This window comes from Nannospalax galili, unplaced genomic scaffold, assembly GCF_000622305.1.
Source record: "Nannospalax galili isolate Female #2095 unplaced genomic scaffold, S.galili_v1.0 scaffold155, whole genome shotgun sequence".
In the NCBI taxonomy this organism is placed as follows: domain Eukaryota; kingdom Metazoa; phylum Chordata; class Mammalia; order Rodentia; family Spalacidae; genus Nannospalax; species Nannospalax galili.
The window spans coordinates 833,724-855,228 of NW_008339923.1; the positions used below are offsets into that span (position 1 = coordinate 833,724).

A 21,505-nucleotide genomic window follows, 5' to 3' on the forward strand; every position below is an offset into this window, starting at 1 on the left:
ACCTGGAGGGGCAGCAAGTGCTCTTAATGACTGAGCCATCTCTCTGGCCCCTCAGAGTTGTTTCTAAATGATGTTACTCAGAATTTTTTTTAACAAGGCGATGATTGAGAAGTTAATGAAAAAAACAGTGCCAGATATTACAAAAGTAACAGAACTTTGCTGTTTTCTGGGATTTTGTTTACTTTCTTTAAAAAAATATACAGTATAGCTGGGCGTGGTGGCACATGCCTTTAATGCCAGCACTCGCGAGGCAGAGGCAGGCAGATCTCTGAGTTCAAGGCCAGCCTGGTCTACATAGTAAGTTTCAGGATAGCTGGGGCTACAGGGAGCCCCTGTCTTAAAAAGACCCCCCCCCAAAAGGAGTATCTCACTGTCTATGTAATTTTGTTTAAATGACTGCAGAACTTGAAAAAGCTGCTGCTGCTATTGATACACAATATGCCATTATTGGTTTTATTATATGTATATATATAATTTGAATTTTTAGAAAAAAGCATCCCAGTTTACGTGCTGAGTTGGCATTGTACAAAAAGGAACACTTTATTGGCCTAAAAATGTTAAAGTTAATTTTGTTTTCATTTGTACAGAGGTAACACATTGTATTAAATATGTAAGGGTAGCCAGTGTGGTGGCCCACACCTTTAATTCCAGCAGAGGCAGGCAGATCACTGTGAGTTCCAGGGCAGTTGGGGCTGGGAGACTCGGTCTCAAAAAAACAAAAAACAAAAAACAAAAAAAAAAGGCCATGGGCTTTTAATCTCAGGATTCAGGAGTCAGAGGCAGGTGGATTTCTGTGGGTCTGAGGCCTCGAGGCCTCGTTTACATATATATATGTGTGTATATACATATATATGTATATATATTTACCTATGTGGGTTGATCATATAAACTAATATTCTAAATAATGAAAATACACAAAAAAAAACCTCAAGCCAAGAGGTTCTGCAGTACTGAGTGCTTCCCTGGCTGCATTCTGGACCTCTTGAAAATTATCTTGCAGTCTCTTAAGAAGACACAGTGTTTTTGTTTGTATTCATGTGGTTTATAATTTTGTATTACAAAGAAAGGAGGACTTGCTCTGGTTATAACCCTCTAGCTCAAGTCCCAATTTGCTGAAACGCATCTTGCTCATTACTAGAATTAGAGAAACAATTTCTTGTTGAGTCTTAAACCTAGTATGCAAAGAAACTGAAGGAACTGGTTATATGAGTTTGAACGATAAAACATGCGATGTCAACCGGTAGTGATGAGACATGCTTACAACTTCCAGCACCCCTGAGGTTAAGGCAGAAGGATCCAAATTCGAGGTCAGCCTGGAGAGTGACTAAAAAATAGAACTATGTACAGTAAGGCATGTCAAAAATCCCATGGTAGTGGGGAGTTAAGTTCCCGTCTCCTATATCCCTGATCAATGATGATTATGAACTACATTTGGCCTCAACTTCGCCGACTCCACTACCTTCTGCTATTCCATTGTGCCTTCTTCTCGGCATGCTGTTTGTCCCCCAGCACATGCCTTCACGCTTCGGTTCAATTCTCAATTCCATACACTACCTGTAATATACGTCAGTTCAACTACTACTCAATTCTAACCTTGCCATCAACAACCAGGTCTGTTTCTAACACACACCAACTTCATGCATCTGGCCCTATCATTAACCATGAAGGTTTTGCAAAGCTAGCAAAACAGGTAGCACTTAAATCTTATCCAAATTGTTCAAAACAAAACCCAACCCACTACCTTGGGCTTCACTAATTTACATGTCACTCTCGGATACAAAATAACCATTTGTAGGAACCTGAGCTTAACTCCCCCGCTCTAGAAGCGTCATTTTTGTAGAGTCAGGGCTTGAGGGGCTATCAGGGTAATTAAGGAAGTGGATTCCCGGGCCTGGAAGATAAAGGGATGCGCCGAAGGGTACCAGCGCTGGGCGTGTCGGGAGCACCTAAACTAACCTGAGGGTCTTAGGATGGGCGCCAGCAGGGGGAACCGCAGAACGCGCGCATACCGCGCACGGCCACCCCAGGCCGCAGTGACGTCAGAGAACCGGGTTCTCGTCCCTGGGTCCCGCTTTGTCGCCTCTAGAACCCACCCAGGGCCGCGGCGCCCTGTAACCCAGGGACAGCATCCTCCGCGTGGGGCGCCGCGTGCTCGACGCTTCCTGCCGCCGCGCGCACGTGACTCAGCCTCGGCTCCGGGTCGTGACCTGGCGGGACACGGTCCAGTCGGACAAAAAGGCCCCGGGGCCGACGCCGCGGTTTTCCCGCCCCGGCCTCTGACGCTCAAGCCGCCTGGGCCCGCAGGTCCCAAAGAGCGCGAGGCCGGGGGCGTGGCCCTGCGGGCGCGCGAAGCTCCGCCCCGCCCCGCGGCCTGCCGGACTCGCTCCGCCTCGGCCCGCCGCTCTCTTCCTCCTGCGCCACGGTCAGGACGGCAGCCCTGCTCTCTGGTAGCGTTGTGAGGCTCGCGTGGGCGGTGGCGGGCGTAGCTCGCGGGCTCTGGGAAGAGCGGGCCGCGGAAGTGACGTGTGGCCCCGGCTGCGGCGCATTTGAACCGGTTCCCGGGTCGCTCCTCGCTCGGTGGCTGCTCGGCCCCCACGACGGAGGCGGAGGTGCCGCGCGGCCGGTCGAGGCCCGGAGCTGCGGCGGCGGCGGCGGCTGGAGCCGAGGGCGCCCCGCGGAGTCGGCGTTTCGGGGCCAAGCGTGCGGGCGCGTCTCCGGCTTTTCTCCCGTCCTCCAATATGGCAGCGGCGGGCGCTGGCGGCCCCTCGGCGGGGTCTGGGGACGCTGGCAGGCCGGACGGCTGCAGGACGGTGTACTTGTTTGACCGGCGCGGGAAGGAGTCGGAGCTCGGGGACCGCGCGCTGCAGGTCGCGGAGCGCGCCGACTTCGCGGGCTTCCGCGCCTCTGTGTGTCAGGTACCGGCCCGGGCACAGGAGGGATGCGTGGGGAGTGGACTGGCTGGGAGGCGGGAAGCCACGCGGGCCATAAACCTGTCACTCGGCCCCGGGCTGTCCACTTCTCCCTCCCGGCTGCCGGTGACCCTGACCGGCCTGGCTCGGTCCCGGGAGGACGGAGTCCCGCCTCTCCATGGGCCTCCGTAAGGCCCTCGCGCCCACGCCGCCCCGCTGTTCCCGACCTCGGGGTTGCACGGTGCTCCTTGGTCTCAGCCACGGCTTCATCCCTGCCGGATCGTTGCGTCATCCGTGGGAAGAAACACTCGTGTTTGCTTTTGGTTTGTAAGCTAGAAGTCGGCAGCTCTGTAGTGAGCGCTGCTGGTATGGGGGTCAGAAGTTGTGAAATTCCTGGAGTCCGTGTCCCCACCCCCCCACCCCCGGCTGCAGCGACGATGTGTCCATTTCTCCGGTCGTGCTGTCAAGGTTTGCGAGTCCCTCCGTGGCAGGGCTCTCCTCGGCCCAGGGGAACTTCGTAGGTGGAGCTGCCCTTCTGGTTTTCTGAGCTGCAAGCTTTGAGTCCCCGAGCGAACCTCAGGTGTCCACGGGGACTGCAAAGGCCGCGTATGCTTTTGGGCTTTTAAAATGAATGACTGTAGCAACCTGCTTTAAGCTGTAGATAAGTGGTGGTACAGTTGCCTTAACTTTGTTGGGTATTGTGTGTCCGGGTTGGGGGGGTGGTATTAGTTTGTTTGGAGACAGTCTCGCAGTGTAGGAATTTTCGATCATCCTGCTTCCTCTGCTCTCCAGTGCTGGAATTCACAGGCCAGAGTGCCACCTCACTGGGCTCAGCTTTTAAAAAACGGAATGTAGCCATGTCCCGAATTGGCCACAAGAATACTTAGCTTCCAAGGAAAAAGAACTTTAATGTTTTGCTTCCAAGAAGACTAACAGATTTAGAAATGGCCTAGGACACAATTTTGGACAGTTGTTGAAACAATGGAAATTGAGAGCCACCTTGGGAAAATGAGCTTTGTTTTTGTTCACAGCTGTTTTCCTAGTGTCTAGTATAGCTTGACATTATAAATGCCCACCCAGATTAAAATGGACAAATTAGGACAAAACTCAATAAAATCTGAAGCTCAGTATGAGCCTGTAATAATAATGGTAGTAGATTCCCACTGTCTGTCTCTCTCTTCCGTTTGTTCATTCTTTCATTCTTTCTTTTCTTGAGACAGGTTCTTTTAATGTAGCCCAGGGCCAGCCTGGAGCTCTCTGCATATCCCAGTGCTGGCCTCAGACTTCTGAGCCCCAGTTTTATCGTTGAGCCTCTCTTTTCAATCATTATAGTACATATTTTACCTTCAGTTTATTTTTTTCAGTTAACATTTCCAGAAATATCTATTTCCAAAAATTGGGGATACTTGGGTTAGTATAACTATTTACATAACAGTTTATGTTTACTTTCAGCATTGTAATTTTTAGTACTGCTATGGTAAATATGTGTGTGCGTGTGTGTGTGTGTGTGTGTGTGTATACATATATTTTTGGGGGGGAGGTTCTTTTTGAGACAGCATCTCCCTGTAGCCCCAGTTGTCCTGGAACTCACTATGCAGGCTGGCCTTGAACTCACAGAGATCCAACTGCCTCTGCCTCCTGAGTGCTGGGATTAAAGGCGTGTGCCACCATGCCCGGCATGGTAAATATTTTTTAATATATAGCTTTTTGTCTTTATTGTTTCAGGAGTATCTTTTACGTTCTTTATACTTTTTTTGCATTGTAATTTGTGTGTGAGTATGTGTGTGCGTGCGCACATGTGCTCTGCTGTGGTGTGGTGTAAATCAGAGCAGCTTGGAGTCAGTTCTCTCCTTCTATCGTGTGGATTCCAGGGATCAAATCCAGGTTGTCAGACTTGGTGGCAAGTGCCCTTTTTTTTTTTTTTTTTGCCTTTGGTGATAGGTTTTCTCCAATGTAGCCCAGGATGGCCCCAGACTTGGTGGCATTCCTTAGACTCCAGAATCCTGAGATTGCAGGTATGTGTTTCCATGTCTTGGCCTATTTTTATTTATTTATTTGTTTGTTTATTTATTGGCTGGCCCAGAACAGAGAAATCTGCCTGCCTCTGCCTCCTGAGTGCTGGTATTAAAGGTGTGCACTATCACATCTGGCTTACCCCATTTTTTTTTTTTTTTACACTTGTTTTTAGCCAAAAAGCTCAGAAGTAGTGGTTGATATGTATTTTTTACTATTTAGAGTCCAGCAACTTACTCTGGACCCTCGTTTGCCTCCCAAGTGCTGATATGGGTACCATACTTCTGATGATAGATGTGTATCTAAGTGGCTTTTCAAGAAGGTTGTGCTGATTTCCCTTCTGTCTGGAAATACACTATTTATATCCTTTCCCCTAGGATATATCTAACTTTCTTAGACGGGTAGGGGAAGTACTGTTAGCTTTTTTGTTACAGAAATAGAAATTCACTCTTGGTGAAGGTAACTAACTTAAGTTGGATAATGAGATTTCAGGTAGTAGCTAACTCCAAAACCCCTGTACTTTCTGTTGTACTCCTTTGCCTCAAATGAAGTTCTTTGCTGTAGGGAACAGATAAACGTAACCCTTTCAGTGTTTCCAGATTCAAATCAAGGAAAATATTTCCTTTAGTAATTTTTCTTTTTTCTCTTACTTGTTTATCCTAGAACCGATGGAGGTTAAATTTGACTAAAGTGGGTTTGGAATCTAGATTAATTTGTTGTTCAATTTCAGTTTTTAAAAATGTTTTCTTAGTTTATGTGTATATGTGTATTGCCTGCATGTATGTATTCTTAATTTATGTGTATGAGTGTGTTGCCTGCATGTATGTCACACATGGAAATTAAATTTGACTAGAGTGGGATTGGAAACTAGATTAATTTGTTGTTCAAGTTCAGTTTTTTTTTTTTTTTTTTTTTTAAATTTTATGTGTATGAGTGTACCCATGTCGTGCAATGCCATGGAAGTCAGAAGAGGGCTTCAGATTCCCCTGGAATTGGAGTTAAGGACTTGTAGCTACCATATGGGTGCTGGGACTCGAACCCAGGTCCTCTGCAAGAGCAGTCAGTACTCTTAACCACTGAGCCATCTCTCCAGCCCCTCAAGTTCAGTTTTTAAAAAAATGTATTCTTAAGCTGGGTGTGGTGTTGCACACCTTTAATCCCAGCACTTGGGAGGCAGTGGATCTCTGAGTTCAAGGCCAGCCTGGTCTGCATAGCAAGTTCCAGGCCAGCTGGGGCTACTGGGAGTCCCTGTCTCAAAAGAAACCAAAAAAAAAAAAAAAAAAAAGTATTCTCATACACAAAAATTAAGAGTGCATTTTAAAAATTTTATTTTATGTATTATTTTTTTATGTGTATGAGTGTAGTGCCTGCATGTATGTCGCACAATGCCTGCAGAGGACAGAGGGTGTAAAATCCTATGGAACTAGAGTTACAGATGGTTAACTGAGGGTGCTGGGAACCAAACCCAGGTCCCTCAACAAGGGCAACGGAGGTCAGAAGAGGGCTTTGGATTCGCCTGGAACTGGAGTTAAGGACAGTTTGTAGCTGCCTTGTGGGTGCTGGGAATCAAACTTGGGTCCTCTGCAAGAGCAGTCAGTGCTCTTAACCACTGAGCCATCTCTCCAGCCCCCTAATTTCATTTTATGAGATAGGGTCTTGCTTTGTAATACAGACTGATCCTGATCTTTTGTTCTCCTAGCTCAGCCTCCCAAATGTGGAATAACAGGCATGCATGACCATGCTCAGCTTTGGATCAGTTTGATTCCTAACAAAAACCAAAATTCCCACAATGTTTTATTATTTTCCCTTTCCTACTTCCTTCTTTCTTTTCTTCCTTTTTTTTTTTTTTGACATAGCATCTTGCTATTTAGCTCTAACTTGGCATCCACTATGTAGCCCAGGCTAGCCTCAAACTATGGACATCCTCCTACCTTAGCTTCCCAAGTGCTAGGGCATGAGCTGCTAAACCCTGCTTAAATCATACCATTTAACTTGAACCTGTTCTTTCTTTTTGTGGTGAGAACACTTAAAATCTACTCTCTAATCTCACAGTTTTCAAATCTGCAATATACTATTAGTTTTAATCTTACTTAGTTTTGATACATAGGCTTACTCTGTAGTCCTCAATGGTCTCAAAATCCTGAGCCTTCTGCTTCAGGCTTCTGAGTGTGGTATTATAGGCACCATTATGGATTTTTGTTTTGTATTTTTTTTTGTTTTGTTTTTAGGCGGGGTCTCTGTATAGCTGGCCTGGAACTCGATATGTAGACCAGGCTGACCTCAATCTCACAGGGATCAGCCTCTTTTTAGAGCCTCCTGCTTGCTGAGATTAAAGGCATACACCACCATGCCTAGCTCATTATATGGCTTTAAAAAAATTTTTTTATGTGTATGAGTGTTTTTGCTGCTTGTATGTAAGTGCACTCAGTTGTTTGGTGCCTTTGGATGCTCTGGAACTAGAAATAAAGATGGTGTTAATTAAGATGTGGGAGCTGGGACCCAAATTCTAGTCCTCTACGAGAGCAGCCAGTGCTCTTAACCATTGAGCTATCTCTTCAGTCCCTTATGGATTTTTTTTTTTTTAATGTGTATGAGTGTTTTGCCTGTATATATGTAAGTATGCTCAGTGGTATAGTGCCCGTGGATGCCAGAAGATGGTGTTGAATCCTCTGGAACTAGAGTTAAGGACAGTGTCATCCACCATGTGGGTTCTAGAAATCAAACCCAGGTCCTTTGGAAAAACACTGCTGAGCCATCTTTCCAGCTCCCCTTCTGTATTTAAAAAAATTTTTTTTAATTTAAATACTTTTAAAAATTTTTTTAGAAGAAGCATTTCATTACAGCTTTAACATACTCAATAACAGTTTCCAGAGTAAAGATACATCTCTTTCAAAAGTGGCTATAAAATTTTTAGGTTTGTTGTTGAATTAATAGTTATACAATATTGAACTCAGTATAAGCCCTATAAGACATAAAATTAAATGAGTTTTTAACCTTTAAAACAGATTGATTTTAAAATATACTGTTTCTTACAGAAACACTCATTGTTTTTACTAATAACACTGAGATGTTGGCGCATGTGTCTCTCATCTGTATGTATCTGATTATTACTAGTCATAATCGGTTACACTCGGATCCTTGGTGCCTGTGTATGTCTATAAAGTCATTGGGTAGATTTCAATGGTAATGTTTATCACCTCTACTAATTAACATGACGTAAATTTTTATGCTTCTGTATTTTTAATGTAGATAAAAAAATGCAGTCAGTCTTCAATTTAGGATGATTTGACCTAGGATTTTTCAACATTGTGATAGTACAAAAGAGAGATAAATTCAGTAGAATGTACACTTGAATTTTGAATTCTGGTCTGTGTTTTTTTTTTTTTTTTTTTGGTTTTTTTGAGACAGGGTCTCCCTGTAGCCCTAGCTGTCCTGGAACACTATGTAGACCAGGCTGGCCTTGAACTAGCAGAGATCCACCTGCCTCCTAAGTGCTGGGATTAAAGGCGTGTGCCACCTTGCCCACCTGGCCCTGAATTCTGATCTTTTAAAATATTTTATTTATTATTTTCATTTTATGTGTATGAGTGTATTGCCTGCATGTATATGAGTGCACCCATGTCATGCGATGCTGTGGGGGTCAGCAGAGGGCTTCAGATTCCCCTCTGCGGTTCATAACGGCCACGTGGGTGCTGGGAATCAAACTGGGTCCTCTGCAAGAGCAGTCAGTACTCTTAACTGCTGAGCCAAAATTCTGATCTTTTAAAAATATTTTCGGGGGGGGTATTTTCTATTCATATATGTATATAGTGTGTTTGGATTAAATTCATCCCCCATAGTCTTCCCTACAGTTCCTCTCCTAACCCCTGTACCATTTTCCCCTCCCAGCTTTGTGTATTCTTTGTTTCAAATACCCACTGAGTCTATTTAGTGCTGTCTGTATGCTCATGGGTGTGGGACCATCTACTGGAGCAAAAGTACTCAGGGCCTGCACCCCTGAAGAAAACTGACCTCCCCCCCCACCCGCCCAGCAGACTTCATAAACTCCTTTTCTTGTCCATGGTGGGATTTTGGCTGACTTGATCTTTTGCATGCTGTCCCAGCTGCTGTGAGTTCATGTGTGCAGCTATGCTGTCATGTCCAGCAAAGTGTTTCACTTACAGATAGTCTCTCCCTGTGGGTCCTTACAGTTTTTCTGCCCTTCATTAACAATCCCTGAGCCTTAGAGGGAGGGGATATGAATTTCATCTTTTCCTGGGTTAGTTATATGCTGTACAATATGGTTTTGCTTTTTACTTTTAGTAAAGTATTTACTAAGTTACATGAGATATTCTGCACTTTAAAATATCCTTTATACCTGATGATTTTGCTCAACTGTAGGCTGATACCAGTCAAGTCTTCTGAACAAATTAAGTAACGCTAGCACACGCTATGGTATGTGGTAGCTGTGTGGGTCTATATAATATATTTTCTATGTAAGGACATTTTTATTTTACAATGAGTTTATTGGAATGTAATCCCTTTGTAAGTAAAGAAACATCTGTTTAGTCTTAGTTGGGAAAAACCTTGGTTCAGGTAACAGAGTTGCACATGTTTGAAAAAAAAAATAAGATGCAGCATTCCTATTTGCAGGTCTGTAGCTAGACATTGACAGTTGAAGGGCAGAAACCTATGAAATTAATTACAAACAAGAAGTATGCAGTGTCATTACTCTAAAGAGTCCTTGAGAAAAGTTACAAACAATAGATTTATGGGGAGATTGCAAGAAATAGATAAATAATATATATTTTTTCTTTTTTAAAGCAGGGTCCCCCTGTAGCCCCAGCTAACTTGGAACTCACCATGTAGGCCAGGCCGGCTTCAGTCTCACAGAGATCTGCCTTTGCCTTTGCTGAGATTAAAGATGTGCACAACCATGCCCGGCTTCCCTCACAGTTGATAATGCCATTTCTATTTGCTGAGCTACCCGTGTGTGTGTGTGGGGGGGGGGTATTTCAGAGCCCTTTATTCCCTCTTGTCTATTCTAAGAATCTTAAATTAGAAATTTAAGAATTAGAAATTTTCATATGAAACGTTCCAAACATGTACAAAAAGAGAATTGTGTAATGAATCCCTGTGTATATACTCATCACCTACATTCAGTGGTTAGCCAGAATGCTATGCTTCTAGAAAACTTTTTCTTCTTTTAGTATGTTTTATAGTATACTGCAGGCCTTAACCCTCAAAATTCAGCTTCGGTGTTTTGTTTGTGAGTCAAGTTTTGCTGTGTGCTAACCTCCATCTTGATACCCTGTCTCTAATCTCCCATGTGCTGAATTATAAGTACACTATACAAGTTAAGTACTCCAGAGCCAGGTGTGGTACACGCCTTTAATCCGAGAGGCAGGTGGGTCTCTGTGAGTTCAAGGCCAGCCTGGTCTACATAGAGAGTTCCAGGCCAGCTGGGGCTACAGAGAGACCCTATCTCAAAAAGACCAAAAAAAGGCCAGGAGCGGTGTGCACGCCTTTAATCCCAGCACTCCAGAGGCAGAGGCAGGCGGATCTCTAAGGCCAGCCTGGTGTACATAGTGAGTTCCAGGACAGCTGGAGCTACGGGGAGACCCTGTCTCACAAAGACCAAAAAAAAAAAAAAAAATTAAGAACTCCAAAATTAAGCATTTCCGGTCCATATTTCGGTTTCTTATTGTTTAAAAAGTCTTTAAAATTAGTTTACGGAGGCTGATGAGCTAGCTCAGCAGTTAGAGTATGTACTGCTCTGACAGAAGATCTGAGTTTGGTTTCTAATACCCATGTTGTTGGGTGGCTCACAACTACCTGTAACTCCGTAAGATCTGACACCCTCTTCTAGCTTCCATTAGTACCTATACTCACATGCACATATATATGCCCACACATGCATGCATAGATGTAATTAAAAATGTCTTTGGAAAAAAAAGTTTGCTTTCTTATTTAAACAATAATTAAACAGTCCTTATATTGACCTTGGAGTGTCTCCCCCCACCATTATTTCCTAATTCTTGGGAATTTAAATTTCCAAAGGCCCTTCCCTCAATTTCTTTTTAATTTTTTTTGCAATTGGCAAAATCAACTAGGTTTTTCTTTAATTTTCCACATTAGGATGAGTGACTTCACTTTCTTGACTAAGGAAGTATCTTTATGCCTTCTTACATTTTCCCCCTCTAGTTTATAATTTGGTTTAAATGTTTTAAAGTAGTTCTTTTAGAACATATAGCTTCTTTAGATATCCTGTAGCTCAGGTATTCTATTTTAGTGTGATATAATGCCTATTTTGTACTATTTTGTTTTTATGTATTCTTAATTTGTATAAAATGTTACATTAATGCTTTGTTTTAAATAAATTGCTTGCTGGGCATGGTGCTACATGCTTTTAATTCCAGGACTTGGGGAGGCAGAGGCAGGCAGATTTCTGTGTGCTCCGGGCCAGACATAGTGAGACCCTGTCTCAAAAAACCAAAATAAATAAATAAACATAAAGTTGATTACTTATATAGTGGCATGAAAAAGTGTGTCTTTGGGTGATTCCTCTTGATGTTAAAATCCTTTCAAGGGCCTTGGGATGGTTCAGCAGGTAAAGGTGCTTGTTACTAAGCTGAATGACCTGCGTTTGATCCCCAGAGCCCACATGGTACGGAGAACTGACCTCCACAAGTTCTCCTCTGACCACCACATATATCTATAGCACTCATGCCCTCCCCTGTAAATAAATGAAAAAAATAAATGTAAAAAATTTAAATCCTCTTAAAATGCTCCTTCTAACCTTGAGTTTGTTTATTTATTTATTTATTTATTTATATGTGTGAGTGTTTTGTATGCATATATATATGTAAGTGCACCCATGCCATACATAAATGCTTGCAGAGATCAAAAGAGGACATTGGATCCCCTGTAATTGGCAGATTCCCTGAAACTGGAGTTACAGACAGTTATTGGTTGCCATGTGAGTGCTGGAAATTGAACCTGGATCCTCTGAAAGAACAGCCAGTGCCCTCTATCTAGCCCCACAAGTGGGGTTTGTTTTTTGTTTTGGTCTTTTTGAGACAGGGTCTCCCTGTAGCTGCAGCTGTCCTGGAACTCACTATGTAGACCCGGCTGCCCTTGAACTCACAGAGATCCACCTGCCTCTGCCTCCCAAGTGCTGGGATTAAAGGCTCACAAGTGGTTGTTTTTTTAAAAAAATATTTATTATTTTCGTTTTATGTGTATGCATGTAATTGCCTGCATGTAAGTGCACCCGTGTTGTGCAATGCCTGCAGAGGACAGAAGAGACTGCCCCTGGAACTGGAGTTATGGAGGTTGCTAGCTGCCATGTGGGTGCTGGCATTCAAACCCCGGTCTTCTACAAGAACAGTCAGTGTTCTTATCAAGAACAGTCAGTGTTCTTATCCTCTGACATCTCTCCAGACCCCCACAAGTGTTTAAACAATGTTTTCTATTTATGCTTTGCTGATTTCATAATGTATACAAAGTATCTTGCTCATATCCAACTCAAACCTCTTCCTCTCCTCTAGACTCCCAAGTACTTTCTCCTCCCCCCTTCTTGTCCTCTTCATGCGTATCTATATAAACACACACATGTTAGTATGTATGTATGTATCGGGTCATCTACCAGAGCTTGGACCACTTATCAGCAGCCACATCCCAAATAAAAACAAGTCATCCTTCCCCAGAAGACACCAATATCTACTCCCTGTAGGGTGGAACTTCATAGGTTCTTCTCTGATTCATGCTGGAATGTTCACTGGCATGAACCATTGTGCAGGTAACCATAGCTGCTTTGAGTTCCTGAGTGTGGTGGCTTTGTCATGTCCAGAAGACAACTTTCATAGCTCTCCTTTCCCTCTTCCGGCTCATACATCTTCTGGGAAGTTATCAGAGCTTTGGGGGTGGGAATTAATATTAATGTCCCATTTAAAGTTGAAAGCACAGTCACTTATTCTCAGTGCTTTGACCGGTTATGAGTCTCTGCATTTGACTGTTGCCCACTACAAAAAGAAAATTCTCTAACCAAAGGTTGAGAGCAGCATTAATCTAGAGGCACATAATAGTCTAAATATTCAGAAGGCATTCGAGAACATGTCCATTTAGCAGAACTTCACAGTACCATTCATTCCCTCCTGTGAAGCAGGCTTAAAATCCATTCAGAAAACAGTTGAACACCCATATAACAATCATGCCACTATTGTACCCAAAGGTACATCTCATCTGGTAAGTCAGTATTGTAGCATTGAGGTCCACTGCTGGTTAAGTCTATTGTGACTTTCCTCTCTCAGTGGCACTATGAAAGCCAGCCAGAAGGAAAGAAGTTTTCTCGTCACTTTCTGTTTGGTTTCTCTATGTCTTGTAACCAAAGTGTGCTTTAATAGTAGGAGGCAAATAAGAGCAATAGCAATAGTCAGTGTTGTTTTGGGGGCCTCTGGGATCTCCCTGATCAGTAACCTGTAGGACAATATCCCTCACCTGGCATTGAGGTTTTCTTTAAATAACTTAGACCTGCTGGGGGAAGCATTGTCCACCTATGGCAGAGTACCTCCATTCAGACGCCTTTTCTTTTTTTTTTTTGGTCTTTTTGAGACAGAGTCTCCCTGTAGCCCCAGCTGGCTTGGAACTCAGTATGTAGACCAGGCTGGTCTTAAACTCACAGAGACCTGCCTGCCTCTCTGCTTCCTGAGTGCTGGGATTAGAAGCATGAGCCACCATGCCTGAGTCCTTTTAAAATTTTAAAATATTGTCTCTCTCTGGATCTAGATATAGATACATAGACATACAGATATGTACATTATCATTTTTCTGCAATTTCCAGATAGTATAGTATGGTGGTATTTAGCTCCTCTTCCCTGTCTGCATTGCTCCCCATTGCCTCCCCCTACCCCCTGCCCAATTTAATACACTCATATACACAATACGGCCTATGGAGTCTGCTTTGTGTTCCTAAATGTCTTTCAGTGTGGATTCATCCTCTAGGCCTACCAAGAGTCCCATCTCTATAAGACACTGTCTCTTCCCCTCCCAGGAGCCATCAATTGCCAAAAGTTCTTTAGGTTGGGTTGGGATTTCCTGCCTGCTTCACAATGTCTATGATGGGATTTTGTCTGGTTTTTAGCTTGCATAAGACTTGTGCATGCTGTCACCATTGCTGTGAGTTCATATGCGTAACTAACAGCTGTCTCGAAGACTGTTTCCTTGTGGTCATCTACCACTTCTAGCTCTTGTAATCTTTCTGCCTTCTCTTCCACAGTGATCTTTGATCCTTAGGAGGTAGAGGTTTGAAATAGGTGTCCTGTTTGGGTATAAGCACTCTTTGGCCTCTTGTACTCTGCACATTTGGCCTATTGTGGGTTTCTGTATTAATTGTCATCTATTGCATTAGGAAACTTCTCTTCAGGCTACCAAGGAGAAAACCAATCAGTGGTCCTATCGAGCTTTAACGTCTAATAAACAGTAATGACTGGTTCAGCAAACTATCACTATTGGTGCAGTAGTGGCACTTTTATCTTGGAGGTAATTAACACCTTTCTCATTGGTATTTAAGGCTTGCCCAATGGGAAGGAACTCATGTATGGTACTGTAAACATCATCAAATACGTATGAGTGGAGAGGTCATAGATCCTAGAGAAATACCTACTTCTGCCACGTCCGTAGACCAATATAGTTCCTTACTTTGTACTAAATATGCATCCTTGCATTTATAAACAAGTGTACCTTTGGTACCCCCACCCCCACCCCACCGAAGAAACTTCTTTTTGCAACAGATGGAAGCTGCTAGAGAGCTCCAGAACTGGTCAAACCCTAAGTGGCACATCTTCAATGCAGCCTCTACACATAGGATGAATGCATCTCTCAGCTCTCACTAGATACATATTTTTTGAAACAGGGTTTCACTACCCCTGGCTGGCCAAGCACTCACTACAATAGACTAAGTCACCAAGATTAGCCTACCTCTCCTTCCAGAGTGTTGGGATTAAAGACATGGGCCATCACACCTGGCAAATTACATATATTTTAGCTTATAAAGCACCGGGTTTCCATAAGGCTTTTTCATACTTGGTTTTGAGTAATCCACCTCCTTAACCTCATCCTCCTGTGTCCATCCCCACATAAACCTTTAGCTTTCAAGTATTCCCCCTTCTCCTTCCAGATCACAATGTTCTATATCTATACTCTGTGAAGGCTTCTTCTCCTTTTTCTTACAGGGCCTTTCTGGCTTCCTGAGCTCTGCAGACAAAATTAAACACAGAATTATGAAAACTTGAAGCTGGGGTCCACATATAAAACAACATTTGATGTTTGTCTTTCTGGACCTGGGTTACCTCAGTATATTTTCTAGTTTCATCTGTTTTCCCAAAAATTTTGTAATTTTTTTAATAGCTAAATATAATTCAGTTGTGTATATGTATCACATTTTCCTTACCCATTTGTTACTGGTCTTCTGGGTTATTTAACAGCATAAAGAAATCTTCTTAAGTAAGTAATTTGTATGGCTTGCATTCTATTAATTTTACAAAGTCAAAATTTAAAAAGGCAAGAATTACAGATTTCCTAGACATATATGTATAGTAGTTATTGCAAAATTATATCAGTATTTTCACATTTTTTCAAGCTTGAATAATAAATACATTTATTTACTTTGTGTAATAATTTTATTTTTTATTTTGGATAGACAATTGGCATCTCATCTGAAGAAAAGTTTGTTATTACAACTACAAGTAGGAAAGAAATTACCTGTGATAATTTTGGTAAGTGGTATTACTAAGCTCATCCTTCCATATTTAATATATAATGGTAGAGCAATAGCTGTGCATAAATATATATCTATATTGGTGTTCCTTGTGAGAATGAGAGAAGAAATTGGCCGTTTGCACAGAGTTCATATTTTTACTGCTGTCATTTGGGGCCATAGAAGATGAGATCTTACCTAATTTGTAGCTGTATTTGGACACTTAAGAAGCTGATGTCTTAGCAATCTTGAATTCTTTCATTATCTACCTCTTAGTTTCTAGAATCTGCCAGATTTCATGTCGATTACTTTTTTTTTTTTTTTCCCTCCCCTCATAGTATGACTTCCCTGTGTAACCCAAACTGGCCTGTAACTGGATCAAGTTCTAGTTTACAGGTTGCTCCTGTAATGCCAGGTTGATTCTTTTTCTTGAATAAAACTAATGAAGGATTCTAACTTAAATCTTTACCTGTTTCTTTAATCCCAACACTAGGGAGGCAGAGACAGGTGGATATCTGTGAGTTTGAGACCAGCCTGGTCTACATAGTGAGACTCTGTCTCAAAAAATCAAACAGACAAACAAAAAGCCAGAATTGAATGTTTGAAAAACATGGGTGGGCAGGGTGGAGCATGCCTATAATCCTAGCAGTTGGGATTGGAAGCTCATGAGTTCAAGACCAGCTTTGGGTACATAATGAATTAAAAGACAGCCAGAGCTATATGAGACCCCTATCTCAAAAAATAAAAATTTTAGCAGGCTTGGCAGCAGTCTTTATCCACTGAGCCATTTTGCTGACCCATCTTACGGTGTTTTGTTTTTTTTTTTTAAATTAAAAATAAAAAGATTGATGGGCGTGGTGGTGCATGGCTTTAATCCCAGTACTCCAGAGGCAGAGGCAGGCAGAGCTCTGTGAGTTCAAGGCCAGCCTGGTCAACATAGTGAGTTCCAGGACAGCTGGTGCTACAGGGAGACCCTGTCTCAAAAAGACCAAAAATAAAATAAAAGAAAATAAAAATTAAAAATAAAAATAAAAAGGTTTCAGTATTTCAGCTGGCTGTAGTGTCTCACACCTATAATCCCAGGTTTAGGAAGTTAAGGCAGGAGGATTGCCCAGAATTTGAGACTGGTTTAGGCTAAATAGTGAGTCCTAAGCAGCAAATGCAGGCTTTAGTGAGATTATGTTTCTTTGTTTGTTTGTTTGAAAATAAACCCATATTGGGCATGGCAGTGTACACCTAAATTGCTAGCACCTGGGATGCAAATGCAGGAGGATGTCACCAAGTTCAAGGCCTGTCTACTATTGAATTCCAGTCCAGCCAGGTCTATCCAAGCCATAATAAAGAAATGCACATTTCAAAGCTACTTGTGGTAGAGTACACTTGTAATCCCACAGTATTCAAGTGCTGAGGAAGGAAGATTGAAAGTTTGTATGTTTGAGAGTGCTCTGAGCTGTATGTTAATTTCCTGGTTTTGTTTTTTTATTATTGATATTTTTTATTTTTTAATTACTGATATTTTTGATTGATTGATTGATTGATTGATTGATTGATTGATACCGAGTCTCCCAGTAGCCCCAGCTGACCTGGAACTCCTTATATAGACCAGGCTGGCCTTGAACTCACAGAGATCCCACCTGCCTCTGCCCCCAAGTGCTGGGATTAAAGGCCTGTGCCCCACTAAGCCCAGCTTTGATGTTTATTTTTGAGATAGAGTCTCCCTGTAGCCCCACGTGACCTGGAACTTGCTGTATAGACCATCTGGCTTCAATCTCACAGAGATCCACCTGCCTCCACCTCCTGAGTGCTGGGATTACAATGTCTGGTCCAAGTTCCTGTCTTTTAAAAACAGAGTATCAAGGGCCACAGAGATGGCTCAGTGGGTAAAAAATACTTTCTGCACAAGTCTGATGATTTGAATTACATTCCTGAATATCACAGTGGAAGGAAAGAACAGACTTTGGAATTGTCTTCTGCCTTCCAAATACACACTTGTGAAGCTCACACATACATGTGCATACACACACACAGTAATAAAATACAAATTTGCTTGTCTTAGATTTACGGAAATGTTTATGCCTCTTCCTATGATATTCTTTTAAATCTACAGCTGGAATTTATAGATAGATCCGTTGGTTGACATTTACCTACCATTAAGTATATTTCATAGAGTTTACATGTTCAAAATAAATTCATTGGGTTTCTGATGCTATCCTGGCACTTATGATTTGAACTCTCGATTACAGATGAAATCGTTAAAGATGGAGTCACCTTGTACCTGCTACAGTCAGTTGATCAGTTACTATTAACAGCTACGAAAGAAAGAATTGACTTCCTACCTCACTATGACACCCTGGTTAAAAGTGGCATGTATGAATATTATGCAAGTGAAGGACAAAATCCTTTGCGTAAGTATTCTGTTCATAAAAATTTTGGGAAACTTTTTGTGCTTTGGTCACACGTCCCATTCCTTCACATTTTATAAATCCTTTCATTCTACTTTAATTTTTTTTCATTCTGTAGCTTTTTTTTTAAAACTTTTAAAGAAAATTTTAATTTAATTAAAAAAAAATTTATGTGTATGCGTGTATTGCCTGCATATAAGTAGGTGCACCCGTGTCGTACAATGCCTGCAGAGGTCAGTAGAGGCTATCGGAATCCCTGGGACTGGAGTTACAGACAGTTGTTAACTGCCATGTGGGTCCTAGGATTTGAACCCAGTTCTTCTGCAAGAAGAACCAGTGTTCCCAACTGCTGAGCTATCTCTCCAGTCCCATTCTACTTTGTTAAAAGACTTACCACTGATCTTGAGCTCCTTTCAGTTTATCATAGTATTCAACTAATTTTTTTATTTATGTGTACATGTGTGTTTGTGTGAATGTATCCACACAGTGTAGAGTGCGTATGCTCATCAAGTCCAGAAGAGTTTCAAATACCCTGGAGCTGGAGGTACAGGTAGCTGTGAGCCATTAGTCACAGATGCTAGGAACCAAACATGAGTCCTCTGAAAGAGCAGTACAAGCTCCTAACCACTGAGTCATCTCTCCAGCCCCTGGAAATAAAAGTATTCTTCCTCATGTCCTAAACTTTTATCTTAGCGGCTCCACCCCTGTGATACAGAGGAGGCTGAAGCCTGTGTATACTCTCTTTTTTGAGACAAAGTTTCTATGTTACTGTAGGCTGGCATCAGACTTGGCAAACTTGTTTCCTCCTGTCTCAGCCTTCCAAGATCGTGCTGCTAGTGAAAATTACGGAGCCAGGGTTTAAATTCTGGCAGAGGGATTTCAGAACATGAACTCAAATGTGTATTTACCTTTACGAGTGAAAGCCAAATCTTTATAATTCGCTTAAGGACTTAGCTCTATTTTACTTTTCTCCTTGGATATTCACTCCACACCACTGCCCAGCCTACTTTTAGTTTAGGGTCCCCTGTCTGAGATACTTTTACTCCAGATAGCCCTGGATTTTGTTCTCTCAAATGCATTCAAGCCTTGGTTATATTACTTTTTAAAAACTTGATTATGGGGCTGGAGAGATGGCTCAGCGGTTAAGAACACTGGTTGTTCTTGCAGAAGACCCAGGTTCGAATCCCAGCACCCACATGACAGCTAACAACTGTCCGGAACTCCAGTCCCAGGGGATCCAACAGCCTCTTCCAACTTCTGTGGGCATTGTACGACACGGGTGCACTTACCTACATGCAGGCAATACACGCATACATATAAAATAAAAATAAATTAATAAAAAAACGATTATTTACAGTTTGTTTTCCCTCTGTGCCTTTGTTATTTGATTCCTTTACTGATCTTCTGCTATAGCACATACTACCTTTTAATATGCCATAGAATTTATTTATTGTGATCACATTTTTGTAAAGGTAATTTTTATTTTATGTGTATGCATGAAAGCTTTCCTGTATGTAAATGTGGCTGGTGCTTGTGGAGTCCAAAAGAGGATAGCATATCAGATCCCTTGGAACTGGAGTTACAGGTGGTTGTGCACTGCCTGATATGGGTGCTGGGAATGGAACCTGCATCCTCTGGAAGAGCAGCAAGTACTCTTTAACCACTGAACTATCTCTCCAGCCTCCTGCCCCCTTTTTTTTCTTCAGACAGGGTCTCATTTTGTAGCTTAGACTGACTTGGAACTTGCTTTGTAGGTCAGGCTGGCCTTGAACTTAGAGATCTGCTTGCTTTAACCTCCTGAGTGCTAAGATTAAAGACATGTTGCCACCATGCCCAGCCCGTGATTACATTCTTAAAGTTTTCTTTTGTGTATATGTGTGTGGGCACATGTGCCATGGCATACATATAGAGGTCAGGGGACAACTTGGAGGTCTTGGTTCTCTCCTTCCATCATGTCAGTCTTGGGGATCCAGCTCAAGGTTGTTAAGTGTGGTGGTTAGCACCTTTACCTGCTGAACCATCTCCTGACCCATGATTGCATTATGTTTTGCATCTTCTCCAATAAAGTGTTGACTCCTTGGAAATAGAGCCTTTGCTTTGTCTGTTCCTAGAACAATGCCTGGCCCATAGTAGGTTCTTAAATATTTGAATACTGAGCCTTTAATAGTTTTAAAGACTTTAAATTTTTTATTTTTTAATGTGTATGTGTGATTTGCCTCCCTGTATATAAGTACACCTATGTCATGCAGTGCCTGTGAAGGCCAGAAGAGTTTGTCAGATCCACTGGAACTGAGTTATGGTCAGTTGTTAGCCACCAAGTGGTGCTGGGAACCAAACTCCAGTCCTCTGCAAGAGCAGCCAGTTCCCTTAACAGCTGAGCCATCTCTCCAGCCCTGTTTTTACAGACTTTCAATATCATTTAACCATATTACAGATTCATTGTATCCGTATCCATTTGTAACCCTGTTTAGTTTATAGTGTATCCCTATATCTTTTCCTCTTGTTTCCTTCTTCTGGTTCTTACTATGTTGTAGCAATTTCTTCAGGTCATGGTCATCATTATGTGTATTAGTGTTTTGTCTGCATGTATGTAAGTGCAGTTGTGTCGTGCAAAGTCCATAAAGGCCAGAAGAGGGCATTGGATCACCTGGAAGTGGAGTTATGGATGGTTGTTAGCTATCATGTGGGTTCTGGGAATTGAACATGGGTCCTCTGCAAGAGTGGTTAGTACTCTTAACTACTGAGCCATCTCTCCAGCCCCTCTTTTATATCTTAAAAAAATATTTTTTTAATATTATCTTTAAAAATATGTTAAATTGCCGGGTACATTGGTGCATGCCTTTATTCACAGCTCTTGGGAGGCAGAGGAAGGAGGATCTCTGAGTTCAAGGCCAACCTGGTCTACAAAATGAGTTCCAAGCAACCTGGGGCTACCAGGAGACCCTGGCTGAAAAAGACTCCCCCAAAATTTATTTGATTTGTTTTTATTTTATGTATATAAATGTTTTTCCTGGATATGTACAAGTGTTCTGTGTGAATTTAATATCCATGGAAGCCAGAAGAGGGTGTTGGATGCTTTGGAACTAGAGTTGTGCATGGCTGTTAGCCACTATGTGGGTGCTGGGAACCAAACCTGAGTTTGGTAAGAGCAGCCAGTGATCTTAACTGCTGAACTATCTCTCTAGCCCTATTTATTATTTTTTAAAAAAGATTTATGTGTATGAATGTTCACCTGCGTATGTGTATAAATGCACCATGTGCATGCAATGCTGGTGAAGGCCAGAAGAGGTCATTTCATTTGGAATTGGAGTTACAGACAGTTGTGAACTGCCATGTGAGTGTTCCAGCTCCCTTTTTTAAATCTCTCTCTCTCTCTCTCTCTCTCTCTCTCTCTCTCTCTCTCTCTCACACACACACACACATGTTTGTGTGTGTGACTCTCTATA

The 21,505-nt window shown here is 42.2% G+C and overlaps 1 protein-coding gene across 5 annotated transcripts in view; it reads left to right on the plus strand.

The window, feature by feature from the left end:
* The first annotated feature begins 2,409 nt into the window (after nt 1-2,409).
* Smchd1 (structural maintenance of chromosomes flexible hinge domain containing 1) overlaps nt 2,410-21,505 on the plus strand; it is a 158,651-nt gene continuing 139,555 nt past the window's right edge. For 3 of the 5 annotated variants that reach the window (XM_029564274.1, XM_029564276.1, XM_029564275.1), the window contains exons 1-3: nt 2,410-2,915; nt 15,601-15,676; nt 17,901-18,062. In XM_029564274.1, coding sequence (XP_029420134.1) covers nt 2,739-2,915; nt 15,601-15,676; nt 17,901-18,062 — 415 coding nt within the window. In that variant the 5' untranslated portion in view covers nt 2,410-2,738. The remainder of the gene's footprint in view (nt 2,916-15,600; nt 15,677-17,900; nt 18,063-21,505) is intronic. The other 2 variants (XM_008834611.1, XM_008834612.2) reach the window with 1 other exon arrangement.